This window comes from Mesoplodon densirostris, chromosome 16, assembly GCF_025265405.1.
Source record: "Mesoplodon densirostris isolate mMesDen1 chromosome 16, mMesDen1 primary haplotype, whole genome shotgun sequence".
NCBI lineage: Eukaryota > Metazoa > Chordata > Mammalia > Artiodactyla > Ziphiidae > Mesoplodon > Mesoplodon densirostris.
This window is the reverse complement of record NC_082676.1, coordinates 22,741,532-22,762,390: the sequence shown is the minus strand read 5'-3', so window position 1 is coordinate 22,762,390 and position 20,859 is coordinate 22,741,532. Positions and strand designations below refer to the sequence as shown.

General features: G+C 45.2%; 1 protein-coding gene across 2 annotated transcripts in view; it reads left to right on the top strand.

Annotated features, from left to right (window-relative positions):
* Window positions 1-1,157: 1,157 nt before the first annotated feature.
* The window catches only part of RPN2 (ribophorin II), a 55,237-nt gene continuing 35,535 nt past the window's right edge, over window positions 1,158-20,859 (top strand). For both annotated transcript variants that reach the window (XM_060120114.1, XM_060120113.1), the window contains exons 1-4: window positions 1,158-1,456; window positions 5,104-5,297; window positions 18,664-18,759; window positions 19,329-19,504. In XM_060120114.1, coding sequence (XP_059976097.1) covers window positions 1,444-1,456; window positions 5,104-5,297; window positions 18,664-18,759; window positions 19,329-19,504 — 479 coding nt within the window. In that variant the 5' untranslated portion in view covers window positions 1,158-1,443. The remainder of the gene's footprint in view (window positions 1,457-5,103; window positions 5,298-18,663; window positions 18,760-19,328; window positions 19,505-20,859) is intronic.

Below are 20,859 nucleotides of genomic sequence, written 5' to 3'. Positions count from 1 at the left end.
ACAATGTTGTGTTAGTTTCTGGTGTACAGCAAACTGATTCAGTTATACATATATACTCTTTTTCATATTCCTTTCCATTTTGTTTTTTATTTATTGTTTTTATTTATTTTTTCCATTTTGTTTTATTACAGGATATTGAATACTGTTCCCTGTGCTACACAATAGGACCTTGTTGTTTATCAAAATTCCTGATAAATTTAACAGTTGACTCTCCAAGCCAGTATGAGGCTTCAGCACACCATTGGTTGTCTTATTACTGAGTTGGAAGAGTTCTTTATATATTCTAGATCAGTGCTGTCCAATAGAATTTTCTGTGGTAATGGAAATGTTCTATAATTCTGCACGGTCCAACATGATCTCCACCAGCCACATGTGGCTACTGAGTGCTTGAGATGTGGTAAGTACAACTGACAAACTGAATTTTTAATTTTAATTAATTTAAATTCAAATTAAAATATCCACATATTTAATGGCTAGTATACCATACCCAACAGCACAGTACCAGACATAGAAAGAACTGACTCTCCCTTATTTAGGATAATAATTTCCGGGACACTAATTATAGTAAGAGTTATCGCATAGTGAATACTTTATATGTTCATAATAGTTAAAAGCACAGATTATGGAGTCAGACTGCCCGGGTTCAAATATTTTAGTTTCCTTCTCTATAAAATGGGAATACAAATAGTGCATATTTCACAGAATGGTGATGAGGAGTAAATAAAATAGTGTACGTGGAGTGCTCAGTACACTGTCGGGCTATCCCGTAAACTCCCAATAATCGGAGTTAGCTATTATTGAGTTCTTAGATAAGTCACTTCCTTTTTTGAGCCTGTTACTTCGTCTGTAAAATTGGGCTAATATTCTTCTCATACAAATGCTGTGCAAATCAGTTAAAAAATCACTCGTAAGTCAGTTATTAAGAACCGAAACAATCTTTGGAGAAAGTTGCCATAATTTTTAATTTTCTAACAAAACCCAAAACCCCTCGAACATTGCTGGCCCTTCCCCACCGGACCCTTCCTATTCCTTTAAAATCGGCCGGGCTGCAGAGAGACGACTGAGTGACAGTGCAATCGGCCAATCACAGGAGGACGCGTATGAGGCCCACCCCCAAAGGCCTCGTCCAACCGCGTGCCGGCAGCGCCCGGAATGGGACGGTTGCGAGGCGGTCGGTTCCAAGTGGGCCAGGGCGCCGGGGGGAAGCGGGCCTGTACGCGAGGAGTGCAACGCACTCTGCGCGCGAGGACTGGAATTCCGGCCGCAGCTGCTGGGAACGACCCCGCCCAACGGGACGGCGGGAACTCACCTGTGCCTAGAGCCCATCCTAGCACGCGGGGTCTGCCGCGAATCCCTGGCGTCCCCTCCGGCGCACTCTTGGAGCCACTTTCCCGAGCGGAAGTCCGCCTGTGTCTCGGGCCCTGGTGGGACCTGCTAGGAGGAATGGCGCCGCCGGGTGAGGCGTTGCGCATGGCTCGACAACGGGGTCCCGCGGCCCGCAGGCCTTGGCGAGTGGGCCCTCGCCCGCAGGAGACTAGTGCTCGCCACGCAGGAGCCGGCTAAGCGGGATCCCCTTTCCCTGCCGGGCATGGGCATGGGCATGGGCTCGGGCTCGGGCTCTTGGGGTCGAGGGTCTGACGAGGGGCTGGCCAGCGGGTGGGACTGCCGCGGAGGAGGGGTTGGGTACGGGTGCGGTGAGGAGCTGCGGGTCCCCCCGAGGCCCAGCCAGGGACCGCGGCCGCGGATAACGCTCGGGCTGGCTTAACTCATTCATTTGACTTGCGCGGGCTTTCGGGCCAGGAGGCGTAAGAGTGAGCTTTTGACCAAATCGTCCTGTTTTTGGACCATGGTTTCCTTTTTAATGAAAGGGGCAAGACAGTCAGTCACCTCTCTTTGGGAGCTTAGAGCATGAGTCCTGAAATTAGCGTCTCCGGTACAAACTTGCAGTCTGCCACGTATTCGTTAATGTGACCCTGTGCAAGTTACTTAACTTCTCTGCCCCTCAGTTTCTCATCTGTAAAATAGGTTAGTCAAGTTATCTACCTCATGAATTACGGTGAATGTTAAATCAGATAATCTCCTTGCGTAGCGTGGAACAGTGCGGCACTAAGTAAGCACTCAGTAAGCTTAACTATATTGCTAGGTATTGAGTGGGCGCTGTGCAGGATGGAACCTCATGTAGTCTCACAACAACTTGGGAAATGTGTACTGTTATTATTTCCATTTGACAGACGGAATATCAGAGAAGGGAAGTAACTTGCCCCAGGTAAAAATGAATAAGTCAGTGAGCTCACTGCTCCATTATTTGAGAGGTTGAGGATAATAGAGTTCCTGCAGTTTGGTTCTCAGCTAGTTATGTGTCTTAGGGCAGGTAACTATTTCTGAGACTCAATTTCATGGTCTGTAAACCGCACTCACTTGGATGTTGTGAGGATTTAATGACTAAATGGATGCAAACTACTTAGCATAGTGTGGGCATACCGTACACATGTTAAGTGCTCAAATTTTAGACCCCGCAGTTGTTATGATTAATATGAGGTGGGAATATCAGGATTCTGGCACAGATGCTGTGTTAGGGGAACTTACAGTCGAGCTGGCAAAAGCTAGTCATAGTTACTCACTAGATATTAAGGTATTGAGTGCGTGCATATATATTCAAGGCACTGGGGATTCAGCATAAGTATCTTTTTTTTTTTTTTTTTTTTTTTGTGGTACGCGGGCCTCTCACTGTTGTGGCCTCTTCCGTTGCGGAGCACAGGCTCCGGATGCGCAGGCTCAGCGGCCATGGCTCACGGGCCCAGCCGCTCCGCGGCATGTGGGATCTTCCCGGACCGGGGCACGAACCCGTGTACCCTGCATCGGCAGGCGGACTCTCAACCACTGCGCCACCAGGGAAGCCCAGCATAAGTATCTTGATTCCTCTTTTACATCTTTCGACCCATTATCAGTTCTGGCTTTAACTTTGAGTTCTAGCCAGACTTCAACCACTTCTCAGTACCTCCATTGCTGTCACCCTGGCTTAGACCACCACCATCTTTTTTTCCTGGGTTATGGCAGTAGTCTTCTATTCTTACTTCTCTATAATCTCAACACAGTATTGTTTATTCTCAACACAAAGTTTCTGTTAAAATGTAAGTCGAGTCACTCCTCTGCTCAAGATTTTCCCGTGGCTCCCATCTCACTTTATAAAAGCCAAAGTCCCTATAATGCCCTCTGGATTTGGCCTCTGCTGTCTGTTACCTTGTCCCTACTTCTCACCCCTTGCTTAATCCTCTCCAGCCATATTGTTCTCTTTGCTAATGCAAAAAACACCATCTGCACTCCTGATTCAGGGTATTTGCCCTTGCTTTTTTGGGGATAGTTTCCCTCCAAATATCTTTATGACTTGCTCCTTTTCCTTCAGGTTTACACACAATACCTTTATTTCTTAGGGCTTCACAGGCTACCATACTTTAAATTACAGCTCTTCCCGATATTCCTTCTGTGCTTTATTTTTCTCCATAGCACTTTACAGCATCTAATATGATAAATAATGTTTCATAATTATTTTGTGTAATGTCTTTTCCAACTGGAATGTAAACTCCATGAGATTAGGGGTTTTTGTTCTGTTTCCTGTTGTATTTTTAATACCAAAAATAGTGCTTGGTACATAGTAAGTATTTAATAAATATTTGATGAATGATGATCCACATTATAGATCTCTTTCTAGTTTTTTTCAAGAGCTTTTGCATTCTTCAGGTTATTTAACACACACGAGGGCTTAAATAGCACTAAGACTCATGCCCCTAGTGTAGGCATCCCTTCTACAACATTCTCTAAAAAATAGTGGAGTGCGAACTCCATAGATCTGGGTTTGAGTCCAAGATTGGCTATCTCCAAGCTGTTCTGGTCCTCAGTTTTCTTATTTGTAAAATACCTTTTTTAAGGGGTTCTAGTTCAAACCAAATTTGACGCTATAGGCAAAGGAGAATTAATCACTAATGTTAACCTTGTGATTACTGTTACTTGGAAGGCCGACTGTTCATGAAGCTGCCCATTTGAAAGTGTTGTTTTCCAAATGAAAAGTAGAAATGTTCCACTCCTATGATTTCTCTCTGTCCCCTGGGGCATAATGCATGAGGATTGATTTTTCTTTCCATTTATTCAGCAAATATTAATTCAGTACTGCTATGTGCCAAGCAATGTGCAAGACCTGGAATTACTGGGATGAATAAAAGCAACGGTCTCTATCCTCATGAAGCTTACAGTTTAGCAGAGGAATCAGACATTACACTACTAATTTTAGTTGTGAAAAATTCTACATAGAAGTGCAGGTTGCTGTGAGCGGATATAGGAACAACAACAACAATAATGTAATAGAAGGAGTAGCTAACATTTATATAGCACTTACCTATATATGTGCCAGTCACTAACATTTTCTGTATTAACGCATGTAATCCTAACAACCCTGAGGTAGATACTGTTATTATCCCACGTTACACTTGAGAAAACTGAAGCACAGCTAGTCACATTGTAACTGCCATGGCCATCTTGCTAAGAAGTGACAGAGCTAGGATTTAAACCTGGCCCCAGAAACCTCGTTCTTTGCTACTTTATAGTCCTGGGACCTCATCCAAAGGAGGGCTGTTGGGAGGCTTCTTAAGGAAGAGAGACTCGAAATCTGAAAGTCAAAATTAAGCAGGAGAAGGCATGCAAAAGAGCTGGGTGGGAAAGAACACGACTACTTAGAGGAACAGAGAGGAAAGCAGAGAGCAACAGATGAAAGAGTGGGGTAGGAGATCTGGTTGGGACGGGCAAGGCCACGGGGAGGATTCAGGATTGGGTTTGTCCTACGAGGCATACGAGTTACAGATGTACTTGAGACGGGAATGGCATGAGTCCCTTGCTTTAGAGGCACAGAAGCTGCTAGGAGGACTGTCGTTCAGAGTTGAAGACTGTGCCCACCACTTCCCCAAGGCGTGTCACCAGGTTGAACCTCCCAGTTCCCTCACCCTTCCTCACATAATTTGGTTCCCAGACCTTGGTGTGCCTCATCATTGGAACTTTGTATAGAACTTTGGAATAGTGTGGAGTGTATTTATTTAATAGTCGTTTCCCCCCAAGGTTCAAGCACTGTCTTGCTGTTGGCCCTGACAATCATAGCCAGCGCCCATGCTCTGACGCCCACTCACTACCTCACTAGGCATGACGTGGAGAGACTGAAAGCCTCGCTGGATCGCCCTTTCACAAGTTTGGAATCTGCTTTCTACTCCATCGTGGGACTCAGCAGCCTTGGTGCCCAGGTGCCAGATGTAAAGGTAAAGACCACTTTTGTCTTGGTGGCCTCATCCCTTCACTGGGTTCCTTTTGTGTACTTGAAAACTAACTCTTGCTCATTTGAGGATAACCAAGGCTGACCCAATATAATAAATACTTATATCAATCTGACAGATCCTTTTTTTTGTTTGTTTTTTGAATGCCTAATATATATTAGGACCATGCCAGGTGTTTTAGTAGAATATAAAGGAGAGCAAGTCATAGATTCTTTAGAAACTTTTACTGTAGCTTTTACCGAAACGTTTACAGTGAGACTATACTTGTTAAGTGTCCTATATGTGTCCCTAATGAATAATAAAGGAGTTCAAGATGGGGAGCATTCACCGTTATTGAGCACTGACAGTCACAGCATCAGGCATTTCGATATAGTTTTTGGACCTTTGAGGAGGAAAATGCATCATAACTGAAACCTTTCTTGGATTTAGGAACAGTCTTAAATTGTGAATTTACATTTTATTCATAACAGCAGCACAGACAGCTAGGGTGAGGAATTAGCGCCAGGTTTCTCACGTAAACCTTGTGTATTAGTTTTCTAAGGTTGTGTAACAAATTACTATAAACTTAGTGATTTAAAACAACATTCATTTATGACCGGATAGTTCCGTAGGTCAGAAGTCCAGGCAGACTTGGCCAGGCTCTCTACTTAGTGTCTCATGGGTCGAAATGAAGGTGTTGGCCAGGCTGGGTGGGCTCTTACCTGGAGGCTCTGGGCAAGAATCTACTTCAAGCTCCTTGAGGTGGTTGGCAGAATCCACTTCCTTGTGGTTGTAGGTCTCAGGTCCCCGTTTTCTTGCTGGCTGTGAAGCCAAGGACTGCTCTCTGCTCCTCAAGGCACCGAATTTCTTCTCATCTTCCCCCTCTCTATTTAAGTCAGTAATGGCATGTCGAGTCCTTCTTGCTCTTCAAGCCTCTCTGACCTCCTGCTCCCAGTCGGAGAAAACTCTGCTGTTAAAGGACTTACCTGCTTGGGTCAGGCCTACCTGGATAATCTCTAAATTTTAAGGTCAGCTGATTTGGGGCTTTAATTACACCTGCAAAATCCCTTCATGGCAGTTCTCTATTAGTTTAAATAAATATTCAGTAGATGGATATCGAAAGATGGCATCTTTAGAATTCTGCCTCTTCTTTTTTTTTTTTTGGCGGAACGCAGGCCTCTCACTGTTGTGGCCTCTCCCGTTGCGGGGCACAGGCTCCAGACGCGCAGGCTCAGCGGCCACGGCTCACGGGCCTAGCCGCTCCGCGGCATGTGGGATCTTCCCGGACCGGGGCACGAACCCGTGTAACCTGCATCGGCAGGCGGACTCTCAACCACCGCGCCACCAGGGAAGCCCTGCCTCTCCTTTCTTGTATTAGTGTAGAAATGACCCCAAATCTGAATGGCTTATGACTAAAGTTTATTTTTTGCTCTTACTATATGGCCATCAAGGGTCAGCTGGGGCTTTGCTCCATGTTTCTTCAGTCTAAGATTTAGCCTGGGGACTTCCCTAGCGGTCCAGTGGTTAAGACTCCACACTCCCAATACAGGGGGCTCGGGTTTGATCCCTGGTCAGAGAACTAAGATTCCATGCCACAGGGTGTGGGCACCGCCCCCCCGCAAAGGTAAAAAAAAAGGGATTTAGCCTGATGGAGGAGTCTCTTTCTGGACTGTGTACAAATGAAAGCATGGCTTTTAAAACTTCTGCTCAGAAGAGATACTTGCCACTTCTTTTATCTTTCTCATTTCTTTGCCTAAAGCAAGTCCCTTGGCCATGTCTGGGTTCAACAGGTTAGGGAAATGTTATCTTCTGCAGAGGACAGTGCATTTTAGTGAGCAGTAACTTGTCTAATTAGCCGCTTAGTCCCTTTGCCTCAGACCTGTCCTGAGATCCTCCCTGGCTCTCAGAGCTCCTGCCCTTTGCTTCCTTCAAGATCATTGGTTCTTCTTGTGAGGAGGGTGGTGAGTACCTGACCCACTGGGTTGACGGTTTTATATGAACTACTATTGCTAGGTTGTTTACTGCCCTGGGCTAGGCCCTGGGCATGCAGTGGTGGATCAACCAGTCAAAATCACTTCCTTCAGAGAACTTACAGTCTAGTTCGAGTTAAAAGAACAGCTCTTTTTGTTTCAGTCTTTTATTATGGAAGTTTGCAAACATTCACAAAAGTGGTGGGAACATATAATGAGTTCTTCTCATACCATTTGCCAGTTGGAACAAGTGTTCACATTTTGCCATTTTTATTACATTTACTCTCCCTCTGCTTATTTATTTTATTTTTTTGCTGGTGTGTTTTATAGCAAATACCAGACATATTTGACTTATATCTATACTTTTTTTAACATGACAGTCCTTTTATTTCACCTAGCAAGATTAATAATAATTCTTTAATGTCATTTAATTCCCAGTCTGTGTTTAGTCATCTTGAGCTAACAAAAAATGTTGGTTTGAATCAGGGTCTAAGCAAGGTCCACACATTGCATTTGTTGATGTTTCTCAAGACCCTTTTCATCTATAACAATCCCTGCCCCCATCTTTTATTTATGGAACAAGCCAGCTCACTTGTCCTGGAGAATTTTCCACATTCTGCTTTTGATTGATTGCATCCTCATGCTGTTTTTTTTTTTTTTTTTTTTTTTTTTTTTTTTTTTTTAATTTATTTGTGGCTGTGTTGGGTCCTCGTTTCTGCGTGAGGGCCTTCCCCAGCCACGGCAAGAGGGGGCCACGCCTCATCGCGGTACGCGGGCCTCTCACCGTCGCGGCCTCTCCCTCTGCGGAGCATAGGCTCCAGGCGCGCAGGCTCAGTAATTGTGGCTCACGGGCCCAGTCGCTCCACGGCATGTGGGATCCTCCCAGACCAGGGCTCGAACCCACGTCCCCTGCATTGGCAGGTGGACTCTCAACCACTGTGCCACCAGGGAAGCCCCTCATGCTGTTTTTGAACATATTTCCTTATCTCTTTAATTCCTATAAACAGATAGTTAGCTCTTGAGGCTTAATTATAATCAGGGTCAGTTTTCTTGGCAGAAATAGTTCATAGGCAGTGCTGTGTGCTTCCTATCAGTGGATGCATAATATCTGATTGTTTCATTTTTAGTTATGATAAAGTTGAATCAGTGGATTCAGATATTGTCACACTAATCTATCTCTTGTACACAGTGTATAGTAGGGACTTGTTTTTTATCCATTCCGGCAATCTCTGTCTTTTAATGGGGATTTAGTTCATTTATATTTTTTTGTAACTATACTGTTGGGTTTAAGTTTACCATCTTGTTTTCTATTTTTTTTTTTTTTTTTTTTTTTTCTTTTTGCGGTATGTGGGCCTCTCACTGTTGTGGCCTCTCCCGTTGCGGAGCACAGGCTCCGGATGCGCAGGCCCAGCGGCCATGGCTCACGGGCCCAGCCGCTCCGCGGCATATGGGATCCTCCCAGACCGGGGCACGAACCCGTATCCCCTGCATCGGCAGGCGGACTCTTAACCACTGCGCCACCAGGGAGGCCCTTGTTTTCTATTTGTTTATCCATTTTTTTCCTCCTCCTTTCATGTGTTAGATTGAATTTTTTTTTTTTTTTTTTTAGTATTCCAGTTTATCTCTTACATTGGCTTTTTAGCTTACTTATTTTTTTAGAGGTTGCTCTAGAGATTGTAATATGCATCTTAACTTATCACAGTACACTTTTTTTTTTTTTTTGCGGTATGCGGGCCTCTCACTGTTGTGGCCTCCCCCGTTGCGGAGCACAGGCTCCGGACGCGCAGGCTCCGGACGCGCAGGCTCAGCGGCCATGGCTCACGGGCCCAGCCGCTCCGCGGCATATGGGATCCTCCCAGACCGGGGCACGAACCCGTATCCCCTGCATCGGCAGGCGGACTCTCAACCACTTGCGCCACCAGGGAGGCCCCACAGTACACTTTGAATTATTATTTTGCCACATCACGAATAAGGAAGGGAATTTATAACAGTATATTTCTCTTTAAACTCCCATCATTTGTACTATTGTCATACTGTTCACATTCTTTCAAGGGTCGCGGCCTTGTCCTGTCTGTTGTCCAGCATCTCAGCTTCATCTGTTTTGTTCAGTTTTATAGCTATTTATGACAGGCTGGTAAAGTCAGTACGTTTATTTCTGTCCTGGTCAGAACTGGTAGTCCCTGTTGATGTCTTGCAATCCATTGCAATTGTTATTGTTTTTGATGCTCAGAATGTCCCATTTTTGCCAGTGGGCCAGAATGTCTCTGTGTGTGTGTGTTTTGTTTGTTTCTATGTAATCCAGTAGTCTTTGAGAGTTTCTGATGTCCTTGGCTTAAATATTCTCTGGCTGAGACTAGAATCAGTAATTGTTATTATTTATTTATTTATTTTTGTGGTACGCGGGCCTCTCACTGTTGTGGCCCCTCCCGTTGCAGAGCACAGGCTCCAGACGCACAGGCCCAGCAGCCATGGCCCACAGGCCTAGCCGCTCTGTGGCATGTGGGATCCTCTCTGACCAGGGCATGAACCCGTGTCCCCTGTATCAGCAGGCGGACTCTCAACCACTGTGCCACCAGGGAAGCCCCTGTTATTATTTATTGAATGTTTCATATGTGCCAGGTACCCTGAATATGTTATCTTGAGTTGTCTTCATTCTGTATGGTCAGAAATATTATCCTGTAATAGAGGAGGAAACGCAAGCTGAGAAATGTTAAGAAAATTGTCCAGTGTCTGCCAACCATCCTCTGCATAATGGCCCCCAGGGTCAAATCCAGCTTGAAGCCTGTTTTTGTAAATAAAAGTTTACTGGAACACAGCAATGCCCATCACTCACATATTGCTATGACTGCTTTTGCACTGTAACAGTAGAGTTGAGTAATTACTGAAGAGACTTATCTGGCCCCAAAAGCCTAATATTTACTCTCTGGCCCTATCCCTGCTATATGAGAGCTGTGCTTATTCAGATTTCTTCCCGACAGCTATCTCTTGTTGCTGCCCAATATTTCCTTCCTGTGTGTGACTGTTAATGAAACAGACTTCCCTCGTGTTGTTTTAAACCCTCCAGGTCAATGTACCTCCTAATAAAATTAGTTTTGTTCAAGAGAAAAGAGTACAGGCAGCAGAGTCGCTAGCCCAAGTTTTTAATTCTGGCTCCATCTCTCTGTAAAATGGGAGTTGTGATGCCTTCCTCATGGGATCATTGTAAAGATAAAGTGAAATCATACTATGCCTAGTAAGTGACTGGCCCACGAAAGGCCCTTTGAATGGTAGCTATAATTATAATTATATTATTATATTATATTATAATTATTTAATAATTATTATATTATAATTATAATTTTAAAAGTTTTGCTTCTATTTATAATTTATTCAGGTGAGTTCAGACGATGCTGGTGCAGATACTGTATGGAAGGCCCACAGTGTCTGTAAAGGGCTTGGGAAAGAGAGAGTACAGACAATTGGGAGACGGGGTGGAGCAGTCTTGACCAGTAGAGGTTTTGTATCATAAGGTGTAGGAGATAAAATTGGAATATTAGGCTAATATTAAATTTTGGCGGGTCTGAATGCAGGATGAGAGTTTTCTGCTGGTCTGTTTCAAAATTCTGTGGGACCATAGGATTCCATCCAGGGGCCTCCTGGAGGAGTGAAGAGTGAGGCACTCTCACTCTAACTGAAATGATACTTTTTAAAATTAATTAATCAGTCAATCAATTAATTAATTTTTGGCTGCACTGGGTCTTCATTGCTGCACGCAGGCTTTCTCTAGTTGCGGCGAGCGGGGGCTACTCTTTGTGTGGTGCGTGGGCTTCTCACTGCAGTGGCTTCTCTTGTTGTGGAGCATGGGCTCTAGGCGCACAGGCTTCAGTAGTTGTGGTACTCGGGCTCAGTAGTTGTGGCTCGCTGGCTCTAGAGCAGAGGCTCAGTAGTTGTGGTGCACGGGCTTAGTTGCTTTGCGGTGTGTGGGATCTTCCTGGACCAGGGCTCGAACCCGTGTCCCCTGCATTGGCAGGCTGATTCTTAATCACTGTGCCACCAGGGAAGCCTCATATGATGCCTTTTTATCTGTCTCATGATTTAGAGCTGCACATGGATTTAGGTTGAACTCATGCCCCTGTAGGTGTTCTCTGCTGATGTAATGGGTTTGAGGGCACGTTGGTCAGGGCTGAAGACATAGGCTGAAGCCATCCAGACAGCTGCAGTACAGTGTGATTTGGGGGTAATTGCATGATTAGCTGTGGGCTTTTTGTTCATAATACAGACTCTAAAGTCACATTGGTTGGCTTCAAGATCTTGACTTCACAACTACACCACTGAGTAACCTGTGCAGCTTACCGAACCTTTCAGAATCTTTGTTTTCTCATCCGCAAGATGGAGATAGTTATAGCGCTCAGCTCACAAGTGATGGATGTAGGTTGGTTGGCATGGTGATGCCATGTAGTAATGGGTGTAATCAGTATTAGCTCTTAGTATTACTATTACATGGTAGTAGCGGTAAATGTAAGAGTACTGTTACATGGGAGTAGCGGTAAATGTATGTTGATGGACATTTTATTTTTTCTCCTACTGTCATCCCCATTGCTTAATGCCTAATGAAGAGGATGTTCCACAACTATTTGTTGAACAACTGAATTGTAACTTTAGCTTAATAGAAATGAAAGCTTTCTAAATGTGCCTCTTAATCGGAAAATAAATGGGTTAATCACGTACTTCATTTTAATCACTTATGAAATGTGCTGTGGTGATGGTGTGATGTGTACATTGTAAACAGTGGAAGGAAGGGAGTTGTATGGACATTTTGGAGCTGGTGAATTTCCTTATTAAAGGTGTGCACTAAAGAAATCCATTGAGAGAGAGTCTCTGTCACTGTCACTTCCATGTAGTGGGATGTGTCCTGCTCAGCTGTTGTTGCTTTCAGCTGAGTAGAGAGAACTCCCTCAGTTCTTCTAGATGCACTGAGTTGGTTGTTCTCACAGATAGATCGTTAGGGGAGATTTTGGTTATTTTGTCGAAAGAGATTCAGCAGCAGAACTGAGAGGAATGGGGTTTAGTAAGAATATGAGAGTAGAGCGCAGCTCTGGGAACGGTGGAGTGTGGAATGAGAGTTGGTTTTAGGTGTTACGAAGACGGAACATCTTTCATTTTGGTATCAAGTACTGTGTATGTATGTTTTAAAAACATAATCACATGAGAACGGCAATTTTATAGATTTTAAGAAAAAATAAATTCATTTTATTTATTTATTATTTGGCTGTGTTGGGTCTTCGCTGCTGCACGCGGGCCCTCTCTAGCTGCTGTGAGCAGGGGCCACTCTTCGTTGCAGTGTGCTGGCCTCTCACTGCGGCGGCCTCCGCTGTTGTGGAGCATGGGCTCCAGGCACGTGGCTTCAGCAGCTGTGGCACATGGGCCCAGCAGTTGTGGCTCTCGGACTCTAGAGTGCAGGCTCAGTAGGTGTGGTGCACGGGCTTAGTTGCTCCGTGGCATGTGGGATCTTCCCAGACCAGGGATCAAACCTATGTTACCTTGTGGGCTTAAGAATCCCCACAGGCAGGGCTTCCCTGGTGGCGCAGTGGTTGAGAGTCCGCCTGCCGATGCAGGGGATGCGGGTTCGTGCCCCGGTCTGGGAAGATCCCACATGCCGCAGAGCGGCTGGGCCCGTGAGCCATGGCCGCTGAGCCTGCACGTCCGGAGCCTGTGCTCCGCAACGGGAGAGGCCACAGCAGTGAGAGGCCCACGTACCGCAAAAAAAAAAAAAAAGAATCCCCACAGGCAGATCCTTAACCACTGTGCCACCAGGGAAGTCCCTATAGATATTATTGCTTAGCTTTTTATAAGACTTAGGAACATTGAGGGTTATTTTGTATTAGTTTTAATGAAAATATTAAGTAAATGGGAGACATACTATGCAAAAATTGTGATGGTAGATTAGATTCTAATGACTGAAATCAGGACACATTAGACAGTGTTCACAGGTTGTCAGTCAATCAGGCACTTTCCTGATCTGTGAAAGGGGATAAGAATATCTACCTTATAGAATTGTGAGAATTAAATGTGATAATAAGTGTAAAGTGTATCTGGCACATGGTGAGTGCAAGGTAAGTATATCTGTATCCATTCAACAAGTACTGAGTGCTTGTTGAGGGCCAGGCACTCAGCCAGTTACTGGGAAGAGCAGAGAAGCAGGCACTCCTTCCGGCAGTAATCATTTTATGGAGCATCTGCTATGTGCAAGGTATTATGCTAAGTGCAGAGGAGCTCATTATCTAGTGAGAGACAGGAACCATAACAGAGAGACCAGGTGTGAGTACAGAGACACCTGTAACGTGTAGTGCGTGGAAAGTGCCAGGGGAGTGCAGAAGAGGGAGCTGCTCACTCACCCGGTCTGCTGAGAACACTTACTCTTAGTTCCAACCTTGTACAGGGGGAATTACCATCTGTGCTGGCTGCTACACGATTCCTTTAGTCATTCATCAGATGTCTAGTGAGTTTCTGCTGTGTGCTGAGCATGATGCTGGGCACCGGGGATTCAGTATTGAACAACAAAGAGAGCGTCTGCCTTTTGGAATGTATCCTCTAACAGTGGAGACAAGCATTAGTCGTGTAATAAATATATACATGACTATTTATAACAATGGTAAGTTTTATGAAGGTGAGATGTATGGTGTTATAGGTGTGAAATAGGGGACTTTGACCTGGTCAGGGAAGGCACTTCTAAAGAAATCTCTGAACTTAAATCTCACTCTATATACCCCTAAATTACAACTCCTTGGGGGCAGGAACTTTGTTGATTTTATTTGTTGTGTATTTCCAGTACCTAGAGAGCACCTGGCAGGTGGTAGTACTCAATAGCTGTTTATTGAATGAAGGAAGGTATGATGGATCTGAATTCTAAAGGGAAAGTAGGATTTAACCAGGAGATGGGGAGGGAAGGGACTTTAGCCAGAGGAAATAGCATGTGCAAAGGACCTGTGCAGTTAGGGAGCAGATTACATTTGAGAGACTGCGAGGAGGCTGTGTAAGAACAGAGAATGCGAGAAAGCTAGAGAGGAAGGCTGGGGCTAAGCCTCCGTGCCTTGGTAGTCAGAGGGAAGATTTTGCTTTTTCTCTAAAGAGAAGTTGATTTTAAGCAGCAAGTATCAGGATCTAGTTTTCATTTTGGAAAGGTTTCTCTCCTGCCTTGTGGAGGACAGACTTTCGCGGGGGAATATGGCACAAGATTGAATGCTGGCGGGGTACAAAAGATAACACCTGGACTTCTGACTTTTGCCACATGGATGGATGGTTGGGCCATTCCTTAGGATAGAAACACAGGAAGAGAATTAGGTTTGTGCAGGAAAGATCATAAATTCGGTCTTAAAGATGTTGAGCTTAAAATGCCTTTGAATCATGTAAGTGGACTTTGAGAGAAGTCTGGGCTGGGGGTACAGATCTGAGAGTTATCTGCATAGCGGTTCTGGATGAAGCCATGGGCATGATTGAGATCGCCTAGGAAGGGAGGGTATGGATGAGAAGTGGGCCTAGGAGTTGAAAAACTCCAGTGTTAAATGGTCAGGCAGAAGAGGATGAAACTTGAGGAGCAGCTGAGAAGGAGGAAGAGAGCCAGGGGAGGGCAGGGGAATCCCGGAAGCGAAGGGAAAGGGAGTGTTTTAGAACAAGGAAGGTTCTATCCAGTGTTAAGGGCATGAGCATTGGAAAATGTCCTTTGGCTTCCATAATTTGGAGGTCACTGGTGGGAAGAGAGAGGAGGTAGCAGCTGGAGGGGAGCGAAGGATCAAGGTAAGTTTTACTTTCAAATCACTCTTAAGTTTTGTTGATACATTAGGAGTTACCAGTCGAGAGGGAGAAGCTGAACTGACGAGATGGATGGGCTTCCTGACGGAGAGAACAGCCCGTACTAAGCCTAGAGGCTTAGAAGTGTTTGTTGTGTTTTGGGGGCCGTGAGTTGGCTGGAGCAGAGGGGTGGTCAGAGAGCACGTGGAAAAAGCCGGCCCAGCTACCAAGACCTGGTGTGGATGGAGGCTGTCGCCAGCGTGTGCCGCAGTAGCCTGACACAGAGTCTGGCGAGATTACAAAGCCTAGGCTGAGAGGAGTTGGGAGTTGGGGGCTGCTGCTGGAGAGGAAAGGGCAGACGAGAGAGAGATTTACTGTCTTCTTGGTTGCTGATTCAGGCTGGGGAGTTGTAGGGAAGAATGGACTGAGAAAAGCACTGATGTCCTTCACTCAGGAGGATATTTAGATAGTTGGGCACAGAAAGTTGGAGGGGAACAGATAGGGGATGGACGTTTAGGAGGTGATGTTCAGCCTTCACTTGCGAGGGTGAGTGTGCAACTAGGGCCGCAGGAGTTGGAGTTACAGATCTCCTGCAAGCGGCCAGCTGAAGCCTCAGATCTGGGTGGGCTTCCTGAGGGTCCAGAGTATGTTTTGTGAGGTCCCTCATTTCTGCCGCTATTAAAACTAAGCTGTCGACATTTTGAGCTTTGAAGGCACAGACCCTTGGTACTGTTTACCTAGATCTGTCTGTGCAAACGAGTAGGCATGATGCTGGTTTTATTCAAGAACAGGTCATTTTTAATAGTCCCTTGAGAGAGAGAGACAGGTTGTATAGCTCAGACTCTGGAGCCAGGCTGCTTGGGTCTGAATTCCAGCTCCTCCATTAAGAGCTGAATGACCTTGGACAAGTCAGTTTCCTCTCTAATGCCCCAGTTTTCTTGTCTGTAAACTTAAGGTAATAGGAGGACCTAATGCATAGATCCCCTTATTAAATGAGAAATGCGTATACAGCACTTATCAACAGTGCTTGACACATTTTAAGTGCTCAAGAATTTGTAACAATGACCATAATCATTGTTTGGGGCCTTGGGTGTTGTTCTATTGCTAAAGCACCAGATGGCGACAAAGCACACGTCTTAAGCTTGCCCGCATTCTGCTGAAAGGATTCCTTGAATAGGTTGTTTTCTTCAGATCCCTAATTTGTGCAGTATGAAGTATTTTGTTTCTTTTCTTTTTCTCTTTGGATTCTTTCAGACTTCTGGTTGAAACTCATTTGTCTGAGACTCTTATTTAAGTGTTATTCATAACATTTAAAACAAAAGTTTTTTGGTTGAAGTAGCGCATGCATACAGTAAAATACCAGATAATACAGAACAGCTATTAGTGAAAAGCAACCATCCATCCCGTGGCCCACCTTGGCCTACTCCTGGGAAGCATCCACTTTTAACTGTTTTTATTACCATTTAATTTTGAATAGCTGAATTTTATGTTACCTCAACCAAAGTATTTAGTGCTATAACTAGCTATTAAATGTTATTTCTTTATATAGTAGGAATAGCATGGGTTTTCTTATGTGCCCACTCTGTGCCAGGCACTGTGGTGGGAATTTCTCAAAGTCTCTGCTCTCAAGTAACTAGTCCCTGGGGGGGAGGTAGTTAGTACAGTGTGGTAAGTGCTTTGGGGGAGTGCTCGGGAGGGAAGGCACCTGGCCTGTCCTGGATGAATGTCAGGGAAGGTTCTCTGGAAAAGGTGACATCTGAGCAGAGATGAAGATGGGACCTGGTTTGGCAGGCAAGAAGGACAAGGGAAAGGTGCTCCTCGCACGGGGTGGGGGGTAGCAGGGTCAGGAACATAAATGGTGAGAGCATGTTATGTCTGGGGAGCTGCGGTGGGGTGGAGGGTAAGATTTTGGAGTTGGAGGTGGGGCTGTGGTGAGGAAGCTGGCAGAGAGTGAGGGTCAGTCATGAGGGCATTTTTTTTCATATATATATAAAAATTTATTTATTTATTTATTTTTGGCTGCATTGGGTCTTCATTGCTGCACGCGGGCTTTCTCTAGTCGCGGTGAGCAGGGGCTGCTCTTCGTTGTGGTGCACGGGCTTCTCATTGCGGTGGCTTCTCTTGTTGCAGATCATGGGCTCTAGGCGCACGGGCTTCAGTAGTTGTGTACAGGCTCAGTTGTTGTGGCTCACGGGCTCTAGAGCGCAGGCTCAGTAGTTGTGGCGCACAGGCTTAGTTGTTCCGCGTCACGTGGGATCTTCCCAAACCAGGGCTCAAACCCGTGTCCCCTGCATTGGCAGGCGGATTCTCAACCACTGTGCCACCAGGGAAGTCCCAGTCATGAGGGCATTTTATGCCAGATCAGAAACTTTGAGTCTTGTTCTGAGAAGGATAAAGAACCACCCAAGGGTTTTAATAGCAGAGAAAGGTGGATACACTTGTTACCAAGATGAAGCTTGTGCTGCTGGCCGCATGACAGGCCAATAATCGAGAGCTGAGGTGTTGGGGCAAGGAATAAAGACTTTGTTCAGAAAGCCGGCAGACCGAGAAGATGGGCTCGTGCCCCAAAGATCCATCTTGCCTGAGTTAGAATTCAGGCTCCTTTTATAGTAAAAGGGGTGGGAATAAAGTCAGACACTTCCCGGTTCCCATCAGCCTCCAGAGGGGTTGTGTTAATTTCTTCCTCCCTGCAGTTATTCACAGGTGGGCCTGGTCAGGATGTTTCCTGTGAGCTAAATAAAGATATTTTAGCTTAATGCTCATTACCTAGGAGGTCATTCCTGGAGTTGGGTCATCATGTATAATTTAAGCTTATAGTCAGCATCCCTTTAGTGATTAACTTTTAATAGGATACAAAAGGTTCTCCCCTATTACACTTTTGCACCTTGTAAAGATCACTCTTGAAGCAGTGTGCAGAATGGATTGCATGACTTGAGACCAGTTAGGAGATGAGTGTTAACAGTCTCCCTGAGAAATGGCAGGGGCCTGACATAAGGCAAGGAGGGAAGCCAGAGAGTGGGGATCGGGCTTGAGAGACTCGATAGGCTTGGAGGGTGAGGGAAAAGTCGAGAATGAGTCCTAGGTTTCTGATTTAGGTAGTAGGTGCATGGTGATGCCCGTACATGAGCCAGAAGGTCCAGATGAAGAAATAGAATGTTTCTAGCTTATGTTAGATGTGTTGAACCTGACTTAGCTGTGGAGACATTGCCATTTATTAGCTTTGTCACCTTCATTACCTTACTTACCAACTCCAAGCATCAGTTTCTTATTCTGTTAAGTGGGGATGATAGTATCTACCACGGGTCCTTATGTTCATTAAAAGGAAGAGCATCATAAACACCCCACACAGGTTATGGCCAGAGCAGGTGATCAGTGGAAGTGGTTCCTTTCCTTCCTTTTCTAGGTTCAGAAGGACGAGAGTGCCTTCAGGTTTGTTGCTCTTTCTATGAAGTTAGCATTTTGGGATAATACAGTGTTCTGTGGAAAATATCTGCTTGAAAAATGAAATCTTGTGTAGCTCTCATACTTTAAGCCATCATGGATTGCTGAGAATTTTATTTGTCATCCAAAAAACACGTACAGTTTTCCTAATCCTGTGTATTTCACCACTTATCATTGACTTTCCCCCCGTTTAGCAAGCATGCACCTTCATTAAATCAAACCTTGATCCAAGCAACGTGGATTCCCTTTTCTATGCTGCCCAGTCCAGCCAGGCCCTCTCAGGATGTGAGGTGAGTCCAGCTTCTTACATTTACATTTACTTTAAACTGTAAAGTGTATTTTTGAAAAGGGAAAGTCATGTCAGAATTTTTTTTTTTTTTAGCAGTAAGACCCCATTAAGTGTGGGTGGGAATTCCATTCTTGTGATTTTTTTTTTTCTTAAAGAAATAGACTTTTTATTTTTCCCAAGTTTTCACTTTTCGTGAATTTTAAATAACTTTTTCCTATAGTTGCCTCTCTTCTGGGAAGTCTTATTTTTTTCTTTTAGTCTCCCTTTAACCTTTAAAAATGTTTAAAGCAAAAGAAGAATGCCCCCCACACCAGATTTCTAGAAATCCATTTTTTTGAACACAGGAGAAGAGCCATATCAGTAGACAAGTGACTTGCCAGAATCTTTTCTAAAGTGTTATGCTGAGGTTTTACAGATATTTAATTCTGGCATCTGAGATGTCGAAGAGGGGTGTTCACAGCCCAGGCGGGTGGTGTGACCTCGGCAGTTGCTCTGCCTGCCATCTTTGGCGTGCCCACCACAGGCTGGCAGCAGCTGTTCTGAACTCTGTGTCTACCCATCCTTTCTTAGATCTCTATTTCAAATGAGACCAAAGATCTGCTTCTGGCAGCTGTCAGTGAAGACTCCTCCGTGGCCCAGATCTACCACGCAGTTGCAGCCCTAAGTGGCTTTGGCCTTCCTCTAGCTTCCCAAGAAGTGCTCGGTGCCCTTACCTCTCGCCTCAGCAAGGAGGAGACCGTGCTCGCGTAAGTCACCATCTTGAGCGCTTCTCAGGCTACTATCCTGAGAGGCTTCATCCACTGGTTCCACAGGTATTGTCTGGGCACCTGCTATGTGCCAGGTGCTCTGCTAGCACAGCAGATGTCATATTGTGCTAAGGCAGGTAAGGTCCGTGTCCTCGTGCAGCTCACCAAGACACGGTCTCCCTCAAGCTGCTCTAGCAGAGGCAAATACTGAGTCCGAGCATAAACACACTGCCACAGAGACACGACTGCCTTTGAGGTTAGGGGCTGAAGCAAGGGTAGGGGTGACCGAGGGAGAGTGAGGCCAGAGAGCCACGTGCGTCTCTTACTGCGGCTTGGCCAGGCCATGGTGAGATGTTGGCATTGGAGGCTCCGCCCTGGAGGAGGGCTCACAGGGTCCCTTGGAGAGGTGGGGGAAGTAGGGCCTCAGAGGGGAGAGTATTCTAGGGATCAGACCCTGCTCCTCTGCAAAAGGCTCAGGCGAAGGAGAAGCACCTTATAGGAAGGAATTGTACATTTAAATGTTGCAACTGACTTAAGGATGCTTACTAAAGTTAAAAGTAATAGTATACGTAGTTTTTTTTTTCCCTTTGACACTGAAACTCCTCATTTAACACAGTATATGTATTTTTCGTTTTCTATGTGTCTCCCATTTAATTGCAACCCTGAGACAGATTGGAGGCACCTGGACTCCTGTTCATTGTTCAGCAAGATGTTAGTGACACCAGTTCCCTACTGCAGAATAGTTCAGTTGTTTCCCAGGGTTTTTGTTTTTGTTTTTGCTAAGAACCAAAATGTTTCTAAACTTGAAGCTTTGTTAAGGGCAGGGCTCACAGTCAGTTGACGTTCTCCCTGTCACTCTCACGCCCTATTCATATTCACGTGGTCAGTAATCAGTGACTTTGGGACTGGTACGTTTCTCAGGAATGACATTTTGCGCACCCTTTGCCCAGTGCTTGGCCCTTGTGGTCCTCCTGTTTCAGGTTACCTTACTTTGATCTCGTCCCATAATCCCTGTGGAATGCTTCTGAAATCACCACCATATCTCCTGTCATGAGATCACTCTCAGTGCCCTACTTTGATGCCACCTACAGAAAAATCTTTCCCTTTCCCTTTCCCTCTGAGCAAAAAGGAAAATCTCCCTCCTCTAAACCCCAGAACAGAAAGAAGTACAAAGAAAGTACATCCATTTTGGAGTCAGTTAGACTTGGGTTTGAACACCAGCTCTGTTTCTTCCTTGCTGTGTGACTTTGGGCAAGTTAGTAACCTCTCTGAGCCTCATCTGTAAAACATTACCAACAAATGTCAAGATTAAGTAAGATAATACATGTGATGAGCCTACTGCAGTGCCTGGTCTC